Source organism: Puma concolor, chromosome A2, assembly GCF_028749965.1.
Source record: "Puma concolor isolate L17-30 chromosome A2, mPumCon1.1.hap2, whole genome shotgun sequence".
In the NCBI taxonomy this organism is placed as follows: domain Eukaryota; kingdom Metazoa; phylum Chordata; class Mammalia; order Carnivora; family Felidae; genus Puma; species Puma concolor.
The window spans coordinates 69047617-69071616 of NC_141668.1; the positions used below are offsets into that span (position 1 = coordinate 69047617).

The 24000-nt window shown below is 39.4% G+C and overlaps 1 protein-coding gene across 1 annotated transcript in view; it reads left to right on the top strand.

The window, feature by feature from the left end:
• COL28A1 (collagen type XXVIII alpha 1 chain) overlaps positions 1–24000 on the top strand; it is a 177858-nt gene that overhangs the window by 81448 nt on the left and 72410 nt on the right. The window contains exons 19-25 of the mRNA XM_086695633.1: positions 69–140; positions 897–965; positions 3644–3715; positions 7212–7280; positions 7920–7988; positions 11573–11641; positions 11816–11884. Of these exons, the coding sequence (XP_086551759.1) occupies positions 69–140; positions 897–965; positions 3644–3715; positions 7212–7280; positions 7920–7988; positions 11573–11641; positions 11816–11884 (489 nt within the window). The remainder of the gene's footprint in view (positions 1–68; positions 141–896; positions 966–3643; positions 3716–7211; positions 7281–7919; positions 7989–11572; positions 11642–11815; positions 11885–24000) is intronic.

Below are 24000 nucleotides of genomic sequence, written 5' to 3' on the forward strand. Positions count from 1 at the left end.
TATGGTAAACATGACACTTATAGATAAATATGAATTTCTGGGAAATAAAATCTTTGCTCATCCACCAGGGGGAGCCAGGCTCAACAGGGCTCCCAGGACAACCAGGAGTACCAGGAGAGGATGGGGCTGCAGGAAAGAAGGTAACAACAGTATGTTTTTCCGTGACTAGAGTAAAAACTATTGAACCACACTGATACCTTGGTCCTGCAGGAACTCAAAGTAAACCATCCAGGACAAGCTTAGTCTTTTTAAAACATCTCATAATTATAAATTTCCTTTTCCACTTATTTCAGAGAGGAAGAGCACCAATTTAATGGGTGAACAGGGTCTCATGCTCTCTGCTTTCTCTCTGGTGTTTCGACCATGGTACCCTCCAGTGATCTAGTCCCTTTGTGATTCCTAGAAAGTACCTGAGTGTAGCCTTAGAGAAAAACACTTTTTCCCCCTCCAAAATGAGAGGCTGTAAATGCATTCTGGAAGTAAGGCCATTGTAAAGATTTTCTGAAGTGTTATGAGTTGACATTTGAAATACTCATTTTTCAATATAAGTAGAGAAAAATAGCAGATGGAAAGGCTGAAGGTCTTTCCGTTTTTTTTTTTTTTCTTTTTAAGCCAAACCATCACATGTGAATGATGAGCCATAGGAAAGTGAGTATAGTCTTTGAAAATTGGCTGAGAAATTGGACTTTTTCATATTTCAGCGGCTCTGAGCTAAACTAGAGCTTGATATTAATTTATTAAAGTTGGTAGATTTCCAAATCCATTTTAAGACTAGAATGAAGGTCTTATTTCGGAGGGTCTCAGCAGAGAATCCACTGACCAGAAAAGGAGACAAGGTGGGCTTACACAAACTGTCCATGGAGAGTCAGCTAAGGCATCATTGTCATTTCCTCTAGGGAGAAGCAGGGCTTCCAGGAACAAGAGGCCCAGAAGGACCACCTGGAAAAGGACAACCTGGCCCTAAGGTATGGAATTGACAAAGTGTTGAGGAAAGCAGATTGCCCGAGGAGACAACTGGGGAGAAATTCGATTGTTAGACTGGTATTCCTGCTATGTCACATGCGTTTACTTCTGGTTTAAAATTATGGATCTAGCTTGTCGGAACCTTTGAAAGACAGCAAGTATGTATCATTCATTTTTGTTTTCCTAAGATCTATCATAAGACCCAGATAATAGGAAGAGTTCAACACGTTTTCTCAATAAATGCCCACATTGACATTTTAGAAACAGAAAAGAAGCCTTGAAATACATCCTTGAGACTTGAAAGTCCATATATTTTCTTCAAAAATTTATAGAATCTCACACAAAGCAATAAGAAATAAGTCATAATCCCAACCTTATTAAATGGAGGTTGCACTTTCACAACTTGGCCTAAGTTTATTTTGCACATTATAGAAATGCTGGTTGAATAACATCTTTATAGGTCAAGATAAGAATATCCAAATTCATCAACAAGACCACGAGTGACATAACCTACAGACTCTAAGGTGCCAGATGTTCCTGCAGTTTTTGTATAGTCATCAATGTTCATATAAAGATTATGAAGAATTACATATGAGTAAAGTAAAAATAAAATCTGTATAATTATTAGTGTTCTATTTATAATTGTCTTAAAATGGTCATTGAAAACCTAAGAAATCTATGTTTTATGCAAATATTGGCTAAAATTGAGTCCTTAACCTTAATTGTAAGAATTTGAAATTTAAATTCATTTGTAGAATTTCAAACAGTTTAATTTATTGACTTATCAGACTATGAGATCTCTTTTTTTGTGGGTGAATGTTGACAGAGAATACCTTTTTCACATCGTACAAAAACATTTTTAGAAATGCTTGTCTATTAACATTCAGGAAAACGAACGTTTTCTAGAATATACTTTTGGAAAATAGATCCTTGGAGTTAACCATTGAAGCTGTAGAATGAATGATGTCTCTGAGGTTTGAATCCCACCTTGTGGTGTAGCTGGAAAAGAACATTCACAATAGTGTGAAGATAAACAGAATAGCTATCATGTTAGGGAAACCAAGGAGAGGGGGTTTCAAGAGGAAAGCAATTGGTGGTGTTGAATGCTACCAATAGAGCAAGGACAATGCTTTGGAAAAAGAGGGCTCGGGATTTGTAGCTCTGAAGGGTTTTGTGGTTTATGGAGGGTGATGGAGAAGAGTGGTAGGAATATATCACACAGCCCAGGCATGCTCTTGTTCAGTGTTGGCACTTTATTACCTTTAATTGGGTTCCTATTGCCATCTTCTGGGTTATTTAGGTCAGTAAATTAAACGTGGGAGTGAATGGAAGAAAATAACTAGCTGGGGTTAGATTTTGCCTCCATTGTCAAATGATAATGATACAGTAAGTTCATGGTACAATAACAGTCAACTGTTATTTTTTATCACCCGTGTCACTGCTCTTTATTAGTTCGGACCTTGGGGAGTTAATTACAATCTGTGGGTGTAATAGGAGTTCACCTCTTCTTAACGGAGTGTCTGCATTGCTGATGACCTTGGGAATGTGTCAGAAATGTGAATTCTTGGGTTTCAATGCAGACCTACTAAATCAGAAACTGTGGATGTGGGGCTCAGCACAAACCCTCCACGTGGGGTGACAAGCCCTCCACGTGACTCTGATGCATGCTTAGGTTTGAAAACTGTGGTATAATCATATCTGATAAATGATTAAATGGTTTCACCTGCAACCCCCAAATTCATTCCTTTGTTGAGCTGAGCACACATTTAGATATGATACCTTGCAACTGAGCCCTAGTTTAAGGATTGCTTTGTAATTCTCTGAGCTCTCTGGTTGGAGGTCACAAAATTCTTTCAGAGAAGCATAAGGTTACACAACCAGGCTGAGGAACAGCCAGTAGGCAGTTTCTAACTCTGCTCCAGGTTAATGCTCATGGATCCTTCTACCAATAGAATTATTGGTCTCCTTCGGGAGATAGAGCTAGACTCCTCACTGAGGAAGAAATGGGGCTGGATTTGAAAAATATGGTTTCCTTCAGTGGTAACATTTTGTGTAGCTATTTCATGCTTCACTACCTTGTTGCCACTTCTTTTTAAAATTAGATTTTTTTCCATTCAACTATAATTAACATACAGTGTTTTGTTAGTTTCAGGTGTGTAATATAATGATTCAACAATTCTATACATTTCTCAGTGCTCAAGATAAGTGTACTGTTCATCCCCTTTACCTATGTCACCCATTCTTCCACCCAACTCCCTCTGGCAACCGCCAGTTTGCTCTCTATATTGGAAAACATCTCATTTTACGTTTCAACACTGAAGTGGCATTAAAGCTGAAAAAGCATAGGTAGCTCTCTTTTCTGAAACTGTGAATGTCTCAGAAGCATCTGTTAATAAACCAACGGTGAAAAGAATTGTGAATTCAAACTGAAGTCCCCAAAGAGAGATACTGAGCTTAGATTGTTAAAAATATTAAATCACATTGAATAAATGGTGAAGACTGAACAATTCTGAAGTCACCCTATCTGCTCAAGAACATTGACAAATCCCATGCCACCCAGCAGGACTTGGGGCACATTGCTAGGAAATCAGTGTCGGTTGATAACAGGGTCCTGATAGGGTTGTTAGAAGAGCGAGGACGGTTTGTTAACACAACTGTCTTTTTATAATTATTTCATCAGGGTGATGAAGGGAAGAAAGGGAGCAAAGGAAATCAAGGACAGAGGGGATTTCCAGGGCCTGAAGGGCCGAAGGTATGTTTCTTATATTCTCATTTGTGCTCTTGGGAGATTGAAATTGTGTCTGGTTTTAATAGAATAGTAGATTTCCACTGCAAATTGGATTCCCTGGTTCCTACTCAACAAATACAAAACAGAACTCCCAAATGAAAAAGGCTTTAGAATAAGCATACTATTCCAGACCAAACAGGATGGAGTAAAGAGTCCACAAACTATGTCATCTTCACTGGAACATTTATGATTCTTAGAGACAATCTGTTTGTCAATTCTTTCAACTTACCACCAAATATTCAGAAGTTGGGATGAAGTTATAACTGTAGGAGATACCAATTCTCTACCATCCTTTTTTGCTAAACAACAGCACAATTCCAGACTAAGGCAGCACAGTGATGATGAGGAGTGGGGCTTCAGAATGCGGTAGAGTAGGATTTTCATCCTGCCCCACCCCGAACCTTTCTGGGCCCGTCACTTCAATCACAGAAAGAAAGTAAAAATAGTACCTATTCTAAGATTGCTGTGAAGATTGAAAGAGTTAATAAAGCACTTAGCACTGTTCCTGGCACATAGTACGTGGAGCTATTCAGAGAGTAAAAAATCAATACTGTGAAATGGAAAGTAGGAGATATATGTCCTGATAAAGTGACCAGGACAGGGTGCTGAGGATGAAGAAAAGGAAATTGTGAGGCAGGCAATTAGGTATGTGTCCTGACTTAGCAGGAGAGAATATTGAGGTCATTTGGATGTGTCAGGAAACAGAAATTGCAAACCTAAGAGAGTTCAGGCTTCTAGGAAGATGCTACTTGTAAGGAGACAAGGAGCATGTTCAGGGACCAGATATTAAAAAAAACAACTAAAAGGGAAAAAAATGGTATCAGCCACATACGAGCAGGTAGAAAATAAAGCATTCTCTGTAGACCAGTTATTAAGCTTCAGTGTCCATCAGTGTCACCTGGGAGCTTGTTACAAATCCATATTTCTTGCGGCATCTGGGTGGCTCAGTCAGTTGGGCGTCCGACTTCAGCTCAGGTCATGATTTCATGGTCTGTGAGTTCGAGCCCTGCATCAAGCTCTGTGCTGACAGCTCAGAGCCTGGAGCCTGCTTCAGATTCTGTGTCTCTCTCTCTGCCCCTTCCCAGCTCATGCTCTGCCTCTCTCAATCTCAAAAATGAATAAATGTTAAAAAAAATTTTTTTTAAATTATATTTCTTGGTGCCATGCCTGGATAGCGTGACTTAATAGGTGGGTGGGTCCTAGCCATCTGTGTTTTGTAAATAAGTGCCCTATGCTCCAGGTAATTCAAGAAGCACCTGATGAGAAATGCCACCATGTAGGGAAAATGTTGTATTAGTATTAATAATAATGGTTATTCCTTATATCTTACTCTTATTCAAAGTATTTTTTCTGTATTTTGAAATAAAGCTTTTTTGATGAAGAATTGCTATTTTTTAAAGCATAATCACAATTTAATACAGTCTTTAAGAGAATTCTATACTATATGTATAATTTCTTATTTTAAAAGAATAGATTAAATCTAGAAGCATAATCTTGTTTACTCTGGTTTAAGTGAGAATTTTAATGAGTTGATGTTTTATCCTTGGCCATAGGATTGAACAGGGTGGTTGTCTGTTGCCAAAATCCTCACTGTGTCATGCGCCATTGCCTTACAGGTTCGGAATTAAAGACTGGTGTGTGCATGTGTTGGCATGATCTGGGCCCTGGTTGGCTGGTGTGCTCAGCCTGTGGGTCGTACAGGGTAATCAGCACAGTGGGAGGGTCTCAGCTCTGAAGATGAATGTGGTCTAGGGCAAGAGTCTTAGTGGTTGATTGATGGAGTCCCTCTTGGAGGAAACACGGGGGCCAAGTGGGCAGCTCATGCACTTGGAAACAGCTCAATCTCTAAGGCAAGGGGAGGCAAATTTCTTGGAAAAGTATAAGTAGTAAATAATTTAGGCCTTGTGGCCAAGAGGCAAAATTGAGGATATTACATAATCACTTAAATAACAATCATTTGAAAATGTGAAAACTGGGATGCCTGATAGAACATGTGATTCCTGATCCCGAGGTCATGAGCTCAACTCTCATGTTGGGTGTGGAGCCGACTTACAGAAACAAAACAAAATATGAAAACCATTTTTAGCCAATGGCTGTGTAAAACATGGCAGCAGGCAGGATTTGGCCTGAAGGTCGCAGTTTGCCACACCTATCCTACATCAGTAGTTTCCAAACTGATTGATTATAAATCCCTACCAGCAAAAATGAATTCGACCACACCTCAATATAGGTTTATTTTTTAATTGTAAGTTTTATTCATAAACTATCATATTGTTATGATATTTACATATATAATTGAAAATCTAAAAGATGAGATAAAAATATATCATGAAGCTTTAATATTTTCTTCTAGTATCCCAAATGGGTCATTTTGGACATGTCATGTTCTTTTAATGACAATTACTTTGCATAGTGTTCTCAATTTTTTTTAAGGTTTATTTATTTATTTTGGGGAGGGGGAGGGCTTTCACATATCAGGGAGGGACAGAGAAAGAGGGAGAGAGAGAATCCTAAGCAGGCTCCGTGCTGTCAGCACAAAGCTTATCACAGGACCAGATCTCACGAACCACAAGATCATGACCTGAGTCAGAATCAAGAGTTGGATGCTTAACCGACTGAGCCACCCAGGCTCCCCGATGGTGTTTTTAAGTGAGGTATTTGTACCTATATCAGAACCACCAGAAGTGCCTCATAAAATTCATATTGCTGGGCCCAGCCCCTAGAGCTACCAAATTAAAGTTTCTGGGGCTGAGACCTGACTATATTTTACCAAATTCCTCTTATGATTTCTCTACACTAAAATTTGAGAATCCTGGTCTAGAACCAGGTGGGACAGAGACATTGCTTGGGTTTTTATTGAGAGTCAATATTGAGATGCCAAAAAAATTAAATAAATAAGTAAATAAAAGACATGTTTGAAATTTTCTATTAAAAATTCCATTGTTTTTACCATAAACTCCCTACTTCTGAAAAAGGATGTGAGATAGCATACAATAGAAGACTGATACACCATGGGCCATAAAATAAAATAAAATAACAAAGGAAAAAGTTATAAACTAAAAGGAACATTATTTGTCTGCCAAGTGTACCCAAGAACTTATGCTGGAGAAAGTTCTTATAATTGAACACATAGTTCCCTCTGAGCTTCCTGGCACACAATACAGAATGGAAGCACCATGAATTGCATAATTTTTATTGGCAAATAAAAGAATACACAAGAGATAAAAATTTCCTAATACTCAGAAGTTAACTGAATGCATTTATTAAAGGCACTGAAATCTTAATCATTAAAAACTTTAGTAGTGGTTTACAAAGATGCTCAAATATTTTCACATTGGTCTGGGAAATAGGTCATAATATTTTAAAATGCTGGGAACACATTTCTATTTTTCCTAATATAATTCCTATATATGATTTCTTTGCTTGCAATGTAGTAAGTATTTTGCTCTTTTTTTTTTAGGGTGAACCAGGAATTATGGGCCCTTTTGGGATGCCCGGAGCATCAATTCCTGGACCACCTGGGCCAAAGGTATGCATTCTTGAGAATACTTATTTTTTATATATACATATTTTAAACTTGGATCTTTGGCAGGTGGGGTGGGGAAAAAAATTCATGATACCAATGGACTAGAATTTTAGTTTTGGAAGAACCCCAAGATATTATCTAGTTCAACCCTGACAGTTCACAACTAAGCAAACTAAGGTCTAGCAGGAAATTTAAGATTTGAAAACAGATTTCTAGCTTCTGCTCTTGAACTTGTCACTTCATCATGAACTACCTCCACCAAATCCTGGAACCCTAATGCAAGTAAAAATGTACTGTGTTTATTCAGAAGAATCAGGTAGGATTAATAATCAGAAAGTCTGGCAGGAAAGAAATCTACTCAGATTTAAGAGGTTCCTATTCTTACAGTCCAAGTATTTGAGTCTAGGTAGCCACCTATTTTAGTGGCCTTCCTCTAAACAGCTGTCATAGTCTTTACCAACAGGTTTGATTTGCTTAGGATTTGCAATCCCCCTCAAATACATTAGAAGAAGCCACTACCTCAAGATCAGAGACTGATAGATCAAAGCCTTTATAAACTGGTTCATCTCTTTTGTGCTTCGTGCTATTATGGCTTCTCCTGCTACTTAAAGCCTGAAACTGCACGTTATTTGAAATATGCAGGGAGACAGGGGAGGACCCGGGATGCCTGGATTTAAAGGAGAACCGGGAATTGCTATTCGAGGACCAAAGGTAGGCTTTATTCATGTTCTTTCTTCCCTCTACGAGACAGAAGGGAAAGGGGATTTAATGCACAGTAAGTTTATAGTTGAGACTGTTCTACTCACTGTCTACATTGAAGAACTCAGTGCATTGTTTTCGTTTTTAAAAATCAAGCCATCAGATAATTTATTTTTCATAAATGTGGAGGAATGATAGCCCCTTATGGTGAAATTTTGGATGACTCAATAGTTGTTTGAAAATACTCCTTTTGTAATGTCTGTGGTACAAGAGATTATATGACCTCTAGCTTCTTCATTTACATATGAATGGCCTAGGTGTCTCTTCTGCAAACCACCACTGTGGAAAACAAAGCAGAGAAATTTAACTCAATAAATCTTCCAAACTTGAACTTTTTGGACAGCGTTTTGCAGAAGAGATACTGAAAGTTCATGTTTGGAAGCTTTATTGAATTCAATTTCTCTGCTTCGTTCTCCATCTTTCAGTTATTTTAAATGAAAATGCAAATAATTATAGAAGAAGACGGCTTTCAGTAATCATATCTATTTTCCATGGCAACAAGGCACCATTTCCCTGTTCACACAAAACCCAGCATCGCAGCAAAATTTAACATTCCAAATGTCACAAGCACATCCCATCCCCGTTTATGAGAACAGGCTTCAGGGCTCCATAATCAGCACTTCATTAAATCAGTAGCATGTTGTTATGTGGTTTTGAAACTGGTTTTAGTTCTATCAGATTGCCTCTTGTGGATACAAGGATTCAAGTACTAACATCAGGGATTTTCAAACTTCAAAAAAGAAAACTAAGAACCATTTTTGAAATATAATGCAAAACTTATTATATACTGCAATTAAGTTGGAGTGGTCCTTTTAAAGGTCAAGGGAAGATCCTGAACTCCATTGTTCTTAATCACTTTAACAGTTGTCCTTGCTAGAGAGGCAATCTTCTGGTTTATTGAGGACACAGAAGGTTCCCAGGATGTGGGATTTTCAAGCTAAAACAGAGAAAAGTCCAGGGCAAACCAGAACAAGATGGTCATCCTACTCCCCAGACACTGAGGTACATGGGAACCCAAGCTCCATACGACACAAAGAGAAAATTCCAAATTTTCTAATGCTAATACTGCAGATAGGGCTTTGATCAAGAACATTGGGTAGCAGTTTTCATATTGTTTGATAACTTCCTGAATCTGCATATTCCTAGTTCCATGATTTAAAATTACGTCTCTCTACTTATACTGTCCTTTACAGTAGAAATAAAATCCAATTAAATGTGCAGCCTGGATTTACTAGCCCCTCCTGTTTTTTTACTGATCGCCATTGGCATTGCTAATGATGTAGTTAAAGTTATTTGCTTCTTTACTCCATGATTTTTCTAATCCCTTGGTCTCTAATGATACTCTTTCTGCCATTCTCCCCTAATGCGCTATTTTTTAAACCTTTGAGAGGTTAAACGTCTGATAGAAGTTTTGGCACATAATTCAGTTTTGTATATGACTTCAGGGAGCTCCAGATCCTCCCCTAAAGCCCATTGCAAAACACTAGATTGATATTTCTGCCCTAATTTCTATTGAACGAGAGACGCTTCAAAGGGAATTGCTCTGCAGGACATTTTCTTGAATCCAGCACATAAAGGCCAAGTGACAAAAATTCTCTCTAGAAATATATCGTGAGGAGTCCAGAATAAAAATCTGAGACAGAACAGTGCCCCTATCCCTGCCCCCTGATATTTCCTATTAATATTAGAAGTAACAAGCTAGCTGAAAATTTTGCAGGAAGCAGCACAAGGATCTCTAGGTAAAAAATGTTTAGTTGTAAACTATAAGTGTTTTAACATTTTTTTTCTCCCCATGTGGGTGCCAGAGGATAAACAGTAACAGCTGTTGATAATCTGTTATAGTCTTGAAATTTAGAAATAAAACCTGAAAGTGAATCTTGATTCCAGTTTTCTTTTCCTTTCAACTTAACCAGGGAGCAGTTACTATTTTCTTCTGTCGTTGGCCTGTTCCTTGTGTAGGCATGGAAAGAAACGGATATATTGTTTGGGGACATGTCTTTATGTAATGTTTGGCACTTTAACATTAAATTTGGTTGGATTAACACAATAAATTGCTTCTAGTGACTAGTTAGTTCCTTAGAGATGGGGATATGCCAAAATTCACCTCTCCAGAAGAACTTGTTTTTGCTCTCTGTCACATAACTTGAAGAGATCATCCTGGGGTTGTGTTCATGATAAATAGTAGATTAAGTTCTTACAAGTGGCCACACGTTTCCTAGAGATCACTCTTAAGAAGGTTAATCCCATAAAACCAGTCTCAATTTAATAGGAAAAAACAGCTATTGTATTCATGATTTTCAAAATAAACTTAACTTTTTTATACTTAAAGAGTATGTAATTTTCTTCCCCCCAGTCAATCATTCATTCATAGAAGTAGAATTAGGAACAGCTTTTGAGAGTTGGATTGTGGGCAGCATTTGGCTTGGGAGAATGGTACTTTGATCTCAGAATTTGAGATCCTTGCATATAAGGAAAGCACTGAGAGTCCTGCTACTTTTTCCAATCTTGGGAAACAAAGGTCTGCCAATTACTAGTTTCTTTCTAATGTAAAACCCATAGGAATATGGACAGTTTTTAATCAAAATAGTTGATATGCGTTGAAAGGGTCATTGTAAGAGTTATCACAGCAACAGAATGGAATGTGATACAAAAAAAATTACACATTTTAAATACAGTGTAATAGGTTTATATTTACTGAATCTTCTAAGAGTTTTCCTCATTTTTTTCTTCCTCTCTCTCCATTTCACTTGAGCCAGAAATTTCTTTGATTTCCATTCGAAGGAGAGTTACACTTTCCCGAAAATCCTGTCATTCAAAAGGCAGTAATCACACTTTCCTCTATAGAGGAGGCCAATTGTAGCTACCAAAAGTTTTTGATGCCAAAGGTTATCATGTAAAGCAATATATAGAACTTCTTCCTCGGTCTTGAGATATGAATCACAACACAAACTCTGTATCCTATATGTTTACAACTTGTTTTTTAAAAAAATTAATCTGTATTTAATTTTCATTTTGGCTTATTTATTCCTTGTGTAATTTGGGCACCAATGAAGAGGACAATGGATATAGTTTAACAATAGGTAGCACATAGTTATCTTACTTTACATTCAAAATTTTACACTTGAAATATAGCTATGTATTCTTCTCTTCTCACACTGTGCTTATTAAAATTTCTCATTTTTATACTTCTCCACAATTTATGATGCAGAAAAGTATAAATTTAAAAATTAACCTATCAACAATCGGCCATTTTTAATTCCTATGAAATGTGTTTCCTATAGAGGACTTTGTAATGGTTCACATATATTCCCTGTATTCACTCCACGCTTCCCACCAAATGCAAATGGGTAAGACTTATGAAGAGAGACTTATAACAAGTTGCCATCTGTGGTAGAATTCCCTTCTAAAATTTTTCAGATCATTCCTTTGCATTATCAAATGCATGTTTGCCATATAGAGTTGGTATTGTGCTTAAGTTTTGCCAGGTGTTTCATAGTTTAGTCTAACATTATGACCTGGTGTTGGAATTTACCCAGGGTGCGCAAGGACCTCGGGGACCAGTGGGTGCTCCAGGACTCAAAGGTGATGGCTATCCTGGTGTGGCTGTAAGTGTGGACATCACTGTTATTTCCTTCATTTCCTCTCTCTTCCCTCCTTCCTTCCTTCCATCCTCCCCCCCCCTTCCTTCTTTCCTTCCTCCCTACCTTCCTTCCTTTCTTCTTTGATGAACACTGCACATGACAAGTACACTCACTCTCTCCTTTATTATGTCATCTCAGGGACCTCGGGGGCTACCGGGACCCCCTGGACCAATGGGTTTACGTGGAGTGGGGGACACTGGAGCAAAGGTAAGATTTTAAAGTAAGTAACATAGAAGCTTCTAAAAAATGTATTTATAGGTAAGTGACTTTGGTAAAGGTGAATTTTTTTTTCCAAACATGCTAGAAGAGCAGTGGTGTCTAAAGAATATATAGTTATTTATCTTCATCTATGGACTTTCTGGGGAACTCACACTAATTTGAACATGTAGATAAACTTTGTGGATTATCTCCTGCTTCTCTGGTATCAACTCCCATGTTCCTTTGCTGCTTTGTTTTCTGTACGAAAGTCAGAGTTTGGTCCAGAGCCCTCTTCCCTACTTTAGACATCTCTTCCCTGGGTGTACTCATTCAGTCCCATGGTTTTCACCACTACCCATGTGCTGATGCCTTCTCTCTTCAAAACATATTTTTGATTACAGCTGTTTTTCTCCTTCTGCTTCACCAGGGCAGACCACCATCATCTCTTGCCTGGGCTGTTAATCTCCTCAATGGCCTTGCCTCTTCCATCTTGGCCCTTCTGTTACCTAGCAGGCAGAGTGGTATTTTAAAACCATGAACCAGGGGTGCCTAGGTGGTGCAGTTGGTTAAACATCTGACTTGGGCTCAGGACATGATCTCTCATTTCCTGAGTTCGAGCCCTGCATTGGGTTCACTGCTGTCAGCACAGAGCCCACTTCAGATCCTCTGTCTCCCTCTCTCTCTGCCCCTCCCCAACTCACACTCTCTCTAAAATAAATAAAAACATTTTTTAAAAAGTCATTAAAACCATGAAACAGATCATATTCCTTTCCTTCTCAAAAAACACTCTGATGGCTTGTCTCTGCACTTAAAACAAGCTCTTCCTTCTTTCTGTGGCCTGTGAGGCCCTTCATGACCTGATGGTAGCTTCTGCCTCCTTCTTTGTTGCCTTCCGCCAGCCACACTGCTCTGCCCTATTTCAGCTCATTCCTGCTTCTAGCTCCTGGCTCTGTCAAGATGGCTCATTTTCTCTCTCTCTCTCTTTTTTAAATTTCTTGATTTATTTATCTATCTATTGAGAGAGAGAAAGAAAGAAAGAAAGAGAGAGAGAGCAGGGGAGGGGCAGAGAGAGAAGGAGAAGGAGAATCTTAGGCAGTCTCCACACCCAGTGCACAGCCTGACACAGGGCTCGATCTCACAACCATGAGATTATGACCTGAGCTGAAATCAAGTGTCAGAAGCTTAACCGACTGAGCCACCCAGGCACCCCAAGATGGCTCATTCTTAAGGCCTCCACTCAAGTCTCACTTCACCTGGTCTTGACCACCTAAACAAAGAACAATCCTGTCTCCCCTTCTCCATCACTATCACATCCCCTTGAATATTTCCTCCATAGCATTTATCACCGTTTGAAGCCATCTTGTTCATTTACTGTTCTGTGTATCCCACGGAAGTGTAAGTTTCCCTGAAGGCAGGTTGTTTGTCTCATTCCCTGCCAAATTACTGGCACACAAAGTAGGTGTGCCACACACAAGGAGCATTATAACATCTAATGAACTGCAGGGGTGCCTGGGTGGCTCAGTCGGTCAAGCTCAAGTGTCTGACTTCAGCTCAGGTCATGATCTCACGGTTCATGAGTTCGAGCCCTGCATCGGGCTCTGTGCTGACAGCTCAAAGCTTAGACCCTGCTTCAGATTCTGTGTGTCTCTCTCTCTTCCCCTCCCCACTCATATTCTGTCTCTCTCTCTTTCTCAAAAATAAACATTAAAAAACAAAACAAAAAACATGTAATGAACTGAAAATGAATGAAGGATATTACTCTAAAGAAAAAATATTTCCTTGGAGGCATATCTACTTAGCTTTTCAAATGCTTCCAGGTCATTAGTGAGAGAAGTTGTAATTGCTCTGTGTCAGCTTCTCATTTTGAGTTTTTGGTCTCTGCCGTTGAACTTGGGAGTGACAACACCTACTGATGCTTCTGTGCAGTGAGGCAGATGCCCTTTTGCCTTCTCCAAAGATGATTGGAGACCCATGGCACTAAATATTATCTCTAAAGGACAGCTTGGCTCCCCCCTTTCTCTGTTAGGGTAACCATGAGAGTCCAGGAAGAGACTGCATCTGAAGGTACTATGTAAACGTGCAGCTGAGCTCAGCTGAGATACTTTGATCAAGGTTCTGGCTTGGTCTGACTCAGAACTGAATCCAATCCTCTAACACCCCTTGACAGTGTCAATAACCATACTAAATTTGGGGATTGAAGTATTCTTTGTTTCCTTAACGCATGGTAATCTGTCAAATGTTAAAATTTAAAAATAGAATGACATTTCAATACATAAATCTTGTTATTTTCTGCTCTGAGTGAAGCACTGGTAAGAGCTTTTGTTATTACATAAATATTCCTTCAGTTAGGAAAGTAGAAACTTATTTAAAATATGGCATGAAATAAAATATATTAAATATCTACTGGAATGCATTTGTATTCTAGTGGAAACATGATCATTTACATTTCCACTGAGCACATTATTATATTTTATGTAAGTATACATCATATTATATTAAATTATACTATTATGCTACTGCTTTATATTTAGCAATGATAATAAAGACAGGCACTTATACACGTAGGACATTTTAAAATCTGTTTCTTGTGAATATTCTACTGTGTCAGTTTATTTAACATACAGGCTAAAAGATTTACTAAATGATTTTGGGGCACCTGGTTGACTCAGTCAGTTAAATGTCTGACTTTGACTCAGGTCATGAGCTCACAGTTTGAGAGTTTGAGCCCCGCATTGGGCTTTGTGCTGACAGCTCAGAACCTGGAGCCTGTTTCAGATTCTATGGCTCTCTGTCTCTCAAAAATAATAAAATAAACATTAAAATAAATTTTAAAAAAGATTTACAAAATGATTTCATATACTACTGTTTTTCTCTAAAAGTCCCTTGTATTTGCTATCATAACATTTTAGGGGGGAAATAAAGAAAAAGGGTATTTCTTCAAAATTTTATCCTATTTTGCTTCTTTTTAAAAAAGTTTTTATTTATTTACTTTTAGAGAGAGAGAGAGAGCAGCAAGGGCAGGAAGAGAGGGAGAGAGAGAGAGAATCCCAAGCGGGCTCTGCACTGTCAGCCCAGAGCCCAACGTGGGGCTCGAACTCACAAACCATGAGATTACAACCTGAGCAGAAACCACGAGTCAGACACTCAACTGACTGAGCCACCCAGGTACCCCATGCCTATTTTACTTTTTGAAACAACCAACATGTTGCCAGAGATGTGTCTTAAGTGACACTCATTATCTCTGTTAGCTCGCACAGGAGGCTGAGTGGAGGCAGAAGCTGAGAGCTCATTCCCAGCTGAGATGAGGAAAGAATATTTGCAGGACCTGCCTCTGTTTCCCTGTCCCCCACCACCCTCTAGGCTGCCTTTTTTTCTCTCTTTGGCCTCTTCCTGGGGATACTAGGAAGATGTGTTATCCTGGAAATTTCTGTCCCTAGAAGGAGATGTTAGGAGTATGAACTGGTCTTGGAATGAAAGAACATGGATCATAAACTTGAAAATAAAGGAAATTCTAAAAGCAAACACCAACTTTCAAATAATTTTCAATATCACCTCTCGTCTTTGTAGAGGCCATAAAGTCTCTATACGGCCTCTTCCTCTGAAGAAAACTTTTGGAAGCACACACACACACACACACACACACACACACACACAGAAAAATGTTTGGAAAAGTTTAATTTCACCTAATTTTGTCCTTCTGATTTGGTAAAGTGGGGATGAGAGCCTTAAAATACCTAAAGGTGTCAATGGTAGCAAAAGCACTGGTCTCAAATGTGTACAAAATTCCTTGCCTTTCTTTCTGACTTAAAATAACAGAGAAATTGTAATTACGTGGGAGTGTGTGTACGTGTATGTAATTGTATAGACATATATATCTGATATGTTTTTCATTTAAACCCTGTGTAGTCACCTTAAAATATTGGCCTTAGCGCATTAACTTACAAAACAAATGTGTTTTGAAATGAGGAAACCATTAAGGTTGACAATTTATGGTAGGTTTTTGTGATATTTAGTTAAGGGCACATGTGTTTAGCATATGACACAGACATTAGAATCAAAGCTCCTATGTTTCAAAACATATCAAAAGCAGTCCCTGACATCTTGCACCCTTGTGGTGCTCTCTGGCTTTTTTCCAAGTGGAAGAATTCCATATGACATCAGTGGGTATAGTGCTTCTATATACAGTGACCTTGAATTGCATCCAAATTTTGACAAGCACTTCTGAAAGATTTCTACAATTCTTGTAGAAACTACACTTCCAAGCGGATGGTAGATACAGTTTTAAAACCTACTTTTGAAACACGCCAGGAAGAACTGACAATTTGGTTTCTTGGTAAGCGGGACATGCACATCTAACACCCAGTTCCCTGGAAACTGACTTGTTTGTTGATGGGGAAGGCCAGCTCCATGGTCTTATTTAATGCTGCCTGGACCCCTAGATGAGAAGGACCCTTTGTGATTTGGGGACAATCATTATGCGAATCTCTTCTCCCTTTGAGAAGCCCAGATAATTCTTTGATCCTGTATTTTCACCTGCAAAGGCTCATGAGGTGCATGTCACCCAGAGCCTTATCTACTGACATCTCTGAGGGTAAGAGTTTATTCTTGGCCTCTTAGAAGAGAAATACAAGGAGTGGCTCTCCTGAGCTCTATAAGGGCAAGTGCATTCTGCCATGCACCTGTCTTGGCCCTTTCAGCCCCCTTCAGTGTGCTAGCTCATCAGAGAGGAAGTCAAGCCTTCCCTAAGGCTCTGGAGCAGGTGAGCTTGGGCCAGTCCTTGCACAGAGGAAATCTAACCTGCCTTTTAGGGTGTTCAAGGGACCTCTTAATCATCAAGTGGTTGGAATAAAATCTGTGGGCAGAGAACACATGTTGGGTTGCTGTTGCTATTATTACCGTATACCATATAAATATATATTATATACTACTTAAGTATTTCCAGAATATCATGGCATTTTAAGCTATTCCCTTATTTTATAGGTGAGGAAATCAAGACCAGGAAAGGTTGAACAACTTGCCCCTTTACAATACAAACAGTTTTGATACTATGTTGTGTTCATGTGTAAGGGAGAGACTATGGATATGGATGAATGAACGAAATCAGAGCAGAGAGAATGACTCACCCTGACCTACAGATGCTTAATCTTCAAAGCTGTCTATCTTCCAGTTATCTCAGCACCATTTAGTATATAGTTGGATTGTTTCTCTTTCCATCCTAGCTTTTCCATCACCAAAACTTAAATCACGTAAATATTAAAGGGACGCATAAACCCAAACCCAAAAGAGTTAAACATTTTTCCAAAGATTTAAATGTTTGAATATTGTAAATACACGCTTTATTTGACAAAAGTGGCCCAGAGTCATAAATTAAAACGCAAGTCTCTGTGAAATTCCACCGAGTATCATTATTCTAAAAATGTTCCCAGCATTTGAATTGTCCCTCTGTTCTCTGCAATGGCTCACATATGTGCACACCACCAACAAGCAGTGGCAGAACAGAGGAGCGATTCACACAGAGATGCATTCGGAATTTGCAGATTCTCTTGGTGGGTATGGACTGGACAAGAAACTCCAGCTTGAACAGTCTCTGACAAGGAGGGCTGGCCTTGGATGCAGGCTTAATGACAGTGAAATTAAGGGTCTGTAACTCCAAGTTGGAGCTGAAGAAACCCACCTCCCATAATATGACTGCAAAATTGTGACAGGCAGGGCAATCAGCTCAAAAACAGGACTAATTAAAGCCAGAGCCATAGCAAGTTGAAATGCCAAGCAATCCGACCTTTAGATTTCAAAAGAGGTCACATTCAAGACCAGGAAAACTTGACGAGGTGACCTTTCCAGGTTATCCCCCAATTCAGTTCCATGCATGTTCTTCAAAATCAGAACTGCATTCCGGCCTGTCTTGTGACCTGCAGAGTTGCTTTTGTCTCTCCTTGCTGTTTTCCTGGCTCTGCATGGCTCTCCCCAGCAGCACATACATCCTTCCCTTCCGCCTTGGAGACACACACTAAATCCTCTTAACATAAGCCAACCAACTCACCATCAACACATTTCTATTTGCAATCATGCAGACTAGAGGAGGGTGCCCCCAGTGGGAAGTATATTGAATATCAGTGCAAGAGAGCCTTCTATTCTGTCATTAGGGACAATATCAGTATTTTTATTTTCAAGGTTTCTAATTCAGCTAAATGAGAAAGACTCTCTCTCCAATGAGATTCTTGGCATAGGGGAATCATTTGTTCATCTCTGATGAGTTGATTTTGAGAAAAGAAAGATCCTCCCTGGATCCTAAAGCAAATTTTTAAATTATCATGGACTTTGAGAAACTGCTGCTTTGGGGTGAATATTAAAGTTCTAGGAGAGAAATTACCTGGAATAATTGAAATTAGCTTAAATATTTTGAAATTTAAAGCTAGGAAAGTATGATAAAGGAAATGTTATCATGATTTGTGTTCTTGTTTTCCAGCACCTTCTTTTTTTTTTTAATTTTTAATGTTTATTTATATTTGAGAGAGAGAAAGAACCAGAAGGGGAGGGGCAGAGAGAGAGATGAAGACAGAATCTGAAGCAGGCTCCAGGCTCTGAGCTGTCAGCACAGAGCCCAATGCGGGGCTCAAACTCACAAGCCGTGAGATCATGACCTGAGCTGAAGGTGGATGCCCAACTGACTGAGCTACCCAGGTGCCCCTCCAGCACCTTCTTAATTATTTTCACATCTCCCTGATAATTGTGCTAGTAATCGTTGCTGTCTCCCTTCTCACATTAAAGGGTGTTAGTGAGAAGTGACTGAGTATTATGACAACGGCCAGTCAATAACCAATACTCATTATCAGTATCAGGCTGCGTATTCATAAACTTAGAATAAGACCTCTAAAATTTCCATTGACATCCTGGCAACCACAAGGGAGGTATTGCAGTCACTAAACCAGTACCTATGCTCATTAGATAATCCGTTCCAGAGTGGTGCTTGTGTTTGTGGTAGTTGGTGCCTTAGTAGGTACATCTTAATTTTATTTAAAAACCAGAAAGGAAAAAACATTAAGCAGTTGCTAATCATCACTTTGACTTATGCCTTAATTTTTTAAAGTTTATTTATTTTTTGAGAGAGAGAGAGCGAGCACGGGAGGGGCAGAGAGAGAGAATGCCAAGCAGGCTCCACGCTGTCAGTGCAGAGCCTAACTCAAGGCTCGATCTCATGAACCAAACCATGAGATCATGACCTGAGCCAAAATTGAATCAGATGCTCAACCAACTGAGCCACCCAGGTGCTCCAGACTTGTGCCTTATTTTAAACCTCAATCATTTCCTGGTTTCATCATTTAAGAGAATCTTGAGTACTGTTCCTTGGAAAATTTTTAAGAAGTGAATTCTTTTCATAGGGAATTCAGTTTGCTTTTCATTGTGCCCAAGTAGAAAAGCATGAAATCCTTTTTAGAACAACTGTAACCTGCTTCTACCATCCTCTCAAAGAGTGACAGGGACCTAAGTGGCACAGCCAGGAGAGAGGCAGTGAGTGATTAAAGCCTTGTCTAAATGTGGGTGGGGGGGGGGCAGTCTAACTGGGCTCCTTTGTCTCTAAGAGCACTGTCTTCTCAAATATTTTATTTAAATCTTATAAAATATAGAAGGTATAATAGATTGTTTCCTTTTCACTGCTCTACTCGAAACCTCTGTTATCTACTAGCTGTGAGACCTCAGCAAGTCATTTAATTTCCTCAACTATGGTTTAAGAAATTAGTGGAATAATGTCTATAAAACGTTTTAATAAACTGTAACACACTAAAGTAGTAGTAGTAGTCAGAGCATGTGTTACTCTGCCAAATCAAGTATATTGCAGTAGGGATACACGGAGAAAATAAGAATTGTGTAGGCAGAAGATCTGGAATGAGACTAAGTACAAAATTGGGGTTAAGCCACAAAACCGAGCAACGGCAACGGCGGGGAAATGAAGAGGGAGGCCTTAGGCAGCTGGGTACCTGTACAGGTTGTGTGAGCCTGTCAGGGATCTTGAAATGAGGATGCTTTCTTCCTTCTCCTTGAGAGAGTGTGATTAACTGAGTATAGGAAACGCCTTTCACAGCTACAGAGCCATGTCTTTGCATTTAATGGCGGTTGGAAGAAAGTCTATGGAGACATTAGCTAGCGTTTTGCATCTAGCTCCAGCCACCGCCAAGATGAGAGATGGGCTCTGGAGTTAGGCCTGGGTTTGAATTGCTGCTGGCCATGTGGTTTTGGGGAAATTGTGTATTCTTACCTGAAAGTCTCAGCTTCCTTAGTCTATAAAATGAAGTAAGTTGATGTTGATAGGATCAGATAATGAATGAAGAGTACTTGCCACCTAATAAATTTAATAAATGCCAATTGTTATTAATTTTATTATTAATTATGATAATTTTAATGTTAACCAGAGCAAAGAGAAATGAGAAAAAGAATGAATGCGATAATGTGTTTGGTTCCTTTTTCTTTCTTTTAAAAAGTGAAAGTTGTGATATTAATCAATGAATGATTTTCAACCATTCTACAAGGTTATGGTCCATGTAAAACCTTCACTGAATCATTGTTAAATTACATATACAAGTACTGCAGGTAGTTAGTTCTAAACTTGGCCATTTCCTGTGAAAATGGCAAGAGTATCTTGAATCTAGAATTCTCTTTGTGGGCCAAGGGGAAGCTCTGGGCAATCTAAACAGTTTCGATTTGTTTTGTTTTGTTTTTTCTTTTGTTTTGTTTTGTTGAGGAAGGGGAAGGATAGGGCTTAGGCTATGCAGTCTTATGAAATTGATGGATATAGTTAAAAATGGCAACTCCAGAATTTGCCTATTTATTATCTCCTAATGCAAGGGCTCCCTCTGCAGGTTCTAATAACTCTCAGATCCTGCATGTCCAGCTGTGCGAGTCCCTGTTGTAATTCCTTTTATTTGTGATTGTCACACCATCCACTGACAATAAAACTGCATGTCTGAAAATGTCACGTCTGAAAGTGGTACTTCTTAGGTACCACTTTTGCTGCATTGTGGCAGATGGGGTGCTATCAAATGGTGAAGTCCGTCTTGACCATGGTCTTCTTGTATGCATTCACCCACTGCTGTGGCCTCATATGGACACATGGCCCAAGGAGCAAAAGACATAATACATTTTCAAGACCCCACCATAGTAGAGAGACTCTGTCTCTGTGGATTCACATAATTCATTAAGTGCCTGATATTCCCACCTCTTGAAAAGTATGGCACAGAAACACCAAGGAACAACCCTACCTAATACCATGTTACAGACCAACTCTAACGTCTGCAGAATATGGTAAGACTTGGTTTGAAGACTATCTATATATCAGATGCATATCTCAGATTATATTTACCTAGGTCAAAAGGTTACAAAAGATTATTTTGATACGTAAAACATAGCTATATGTCAACAGTTATATGAGTAAAGATGGACAGCTTGTTTGAGGGAAACACTGAAGCACCACAGGTGACATGGGAATCACACCTTCACTGGCCAAGGTTCAAGGGTAGAAAGAGCAACAAGGTGCTCACAAGGTCGGCACTCAGCCTGCAGGCACTCCTACATGATGAGAGTTAGGGAGAGCCGAGTAAGAGAGAGAATGAGTAGCAATAATAAACGTGGACAAAGCTGGCCTAAAGTACACGCACAACAAATTTCAACTGTTTTTCCCCTTGCTTTCACATCTGGGCTCTGTGTGCGTGTGTGTGTGTGTGTGTGCGTGTGTGTGTGTGTGTGTGTGTGAGAGAGAGAGAGAGAGAGAGAGAGAGAGAGAGACTAATACTAAATGAGAAGGAAGTTTTAACCAAAACCATCACACACACACACACACACACACACACAAAATACCACGAATTAAATTGTAGAGTATTGAATTCTTTCTTAAAAGAAATATTTACTCAGTTAAAAAAATCTCCTACCTTGCCTCCATATACTTAATTTTTAAAAGTCATATAACATTTGGGACATGCCAAGAATGCATCAAAGACATGTACGTTCTAATGATACTGAATCCACTTGTGTGCTTTTACCCTTTGCCATATTTTTGTCTTTAAAATCTTGTATTCTTCTTCTCATTAAAGGTGAACATCACAGTAACCTTTCCTCCCCTTCACTGGTGAGATTGTTATCAGATATTGTTGATGGATTTTAAAAATACTATTAAAAACATTTTATTCTGAAAATTATCAAGCACATATAGAAGTAGAAAGGCTAGTAAAATGAACTCCCATTTGCCTGTTGCACTTCAACAACTATCAGTATGTGGCCAATCTTCTATTATCTTCTTCCCCCTCTCCTGCTGCATTACTTTGAAGCCTATCCCACACATCTCTCATATAAAGGTTTAGTATGTGTATCTCAAATTAAAAGCTGTTTTTAAAAACATAACTGTAGGGGTGCCTGGGTAGATCAGTCGATTGAGCATCTGACTTTGACTCAGGTCATGATCTCGCGTTTGTGAGTTCAGGCTCTGTGCTGACAGCTTGGAGCCTGGAGCCTGCTTCAGATTCTGTGTCTCCATCTTGCTCTCTGCCCCTCCCACACTCATGTTCTGTCTCTCTCTCTCTCTCTCTCTCTCTCTCCCTCTCTCAAAAATAAACATTAAAAAATTTTAAAAACGTAATTGTAGTACCATTAACAAACCTTAAACAATATTAATAATTTCTTAGTATCACCAAATATCCAGTGTTCAAATTTACCAGCTTGAGGGGCGCCTGGGTAGCTCAGTCGGTTAGGCAGCCGACTTCGGCTCAGGTCATGACCTCACGGTCCGTGAGTTCGAGCCCCGCGTCGGGCTCTGTGCTGACAGCTCAGAGCCTGGAGCCTGTTTCAGATTCTGTGTCTCCCTCTCTCTGACCCTCCCCCGTTCATGCTCTGTCTCTCTCTGTCTCAAAAATAAATAAACGTTAAAAAAAATTAAAAACAAAAAACAAATTTACCAGCTTGTCTTACAAATTTGTTGCAGTTGGTTTGTTTGAATTGGGATCCAAATGATGTCCACACATTGCATTTGATTGAGATGCTTCGTAAGTCTCTTTTAATCAAAGGTTAGTCATCCTTTGTTTTTTCCTTGGGCTTTCTGTGTAGATGAGTTCTGTGTCCTTGAGGGTCTCATCCTCGCTATTTTTTTTTTTTAATGTTTATTTTTGAGAGAGAGAGCGCGCATGCATGAGAGCGAGCTGGGGAGGAGCAGAGAGAGAGGGAGTTACAGAATCTGAAGCAGGCTCCAGTCTTCGAGCTGTCCGCACAGAGCTGGATGCGGGGCTTGAACTCACTGACTGCGAGATCACAACCTGAGCGGAAGTCAGATGCTTAACAGACTGAACTATCCCACGCTATTCTTATGGTGTTACATGTTTCTACATCCTCTGGTTGTACAGAAACATCCTCTGGTTTCTGCATCCTCAGATTTAGAGACTTCCTCAAATACAGGTTCTGTTTTTCTTAGCAGAATTCTTTCCAGGTGGGGCTGTGTACTCCCCATCGCATAACAGGTTGCAGCCATATGCTTTCCAACCTCACTATGGAAGGGGAGAGGTGAATAGAAACACAAGAGAGGGAGCCATTGTATCTGGGGTGGAGTTGACAGTAACCAGGCAAAGAAGACAATTATTTATTTTATTTATTTTTAATTTTTTTTAATGTTTATTTATTTTTGAGACAGAGAGAGACACAGCATGAACGGGGGAGGGTCAGAGAGAGAGGGAGACACAGAATCGGAACCAGGCTCCAGGCTCTGAGCCATCAGCCCAGAGCCTGACGCGGGGCTCGAACTCGCAGACCATGAGATCGTGACCTGAGCTGAAGTCGGACGCTCAACCGACTGAGCCACCCAGGCGCCCCAATTATTTTTGATAAAACGTTGAATGATTTTGGGTAAAATCTACTGAAGTATATTTACCTGGGTTCTGTTTTGCTGGAGGGTATCAAAATGCAGCGAGTGTGAGTCAGGTATAGCTGGAGACCCTCCCCCAGCGAACTTACATATACTGCCTCTAAAGGCACATCAGAGATACTTAGGAAAGGAGAGACAGCAGAAATGTATGTGATATAGGACATGTTCATGTTCTCTACTTGGAGCTTTTGATGACAGGAGAGATCATTTAAGCCGGGAGAGTCTGGGG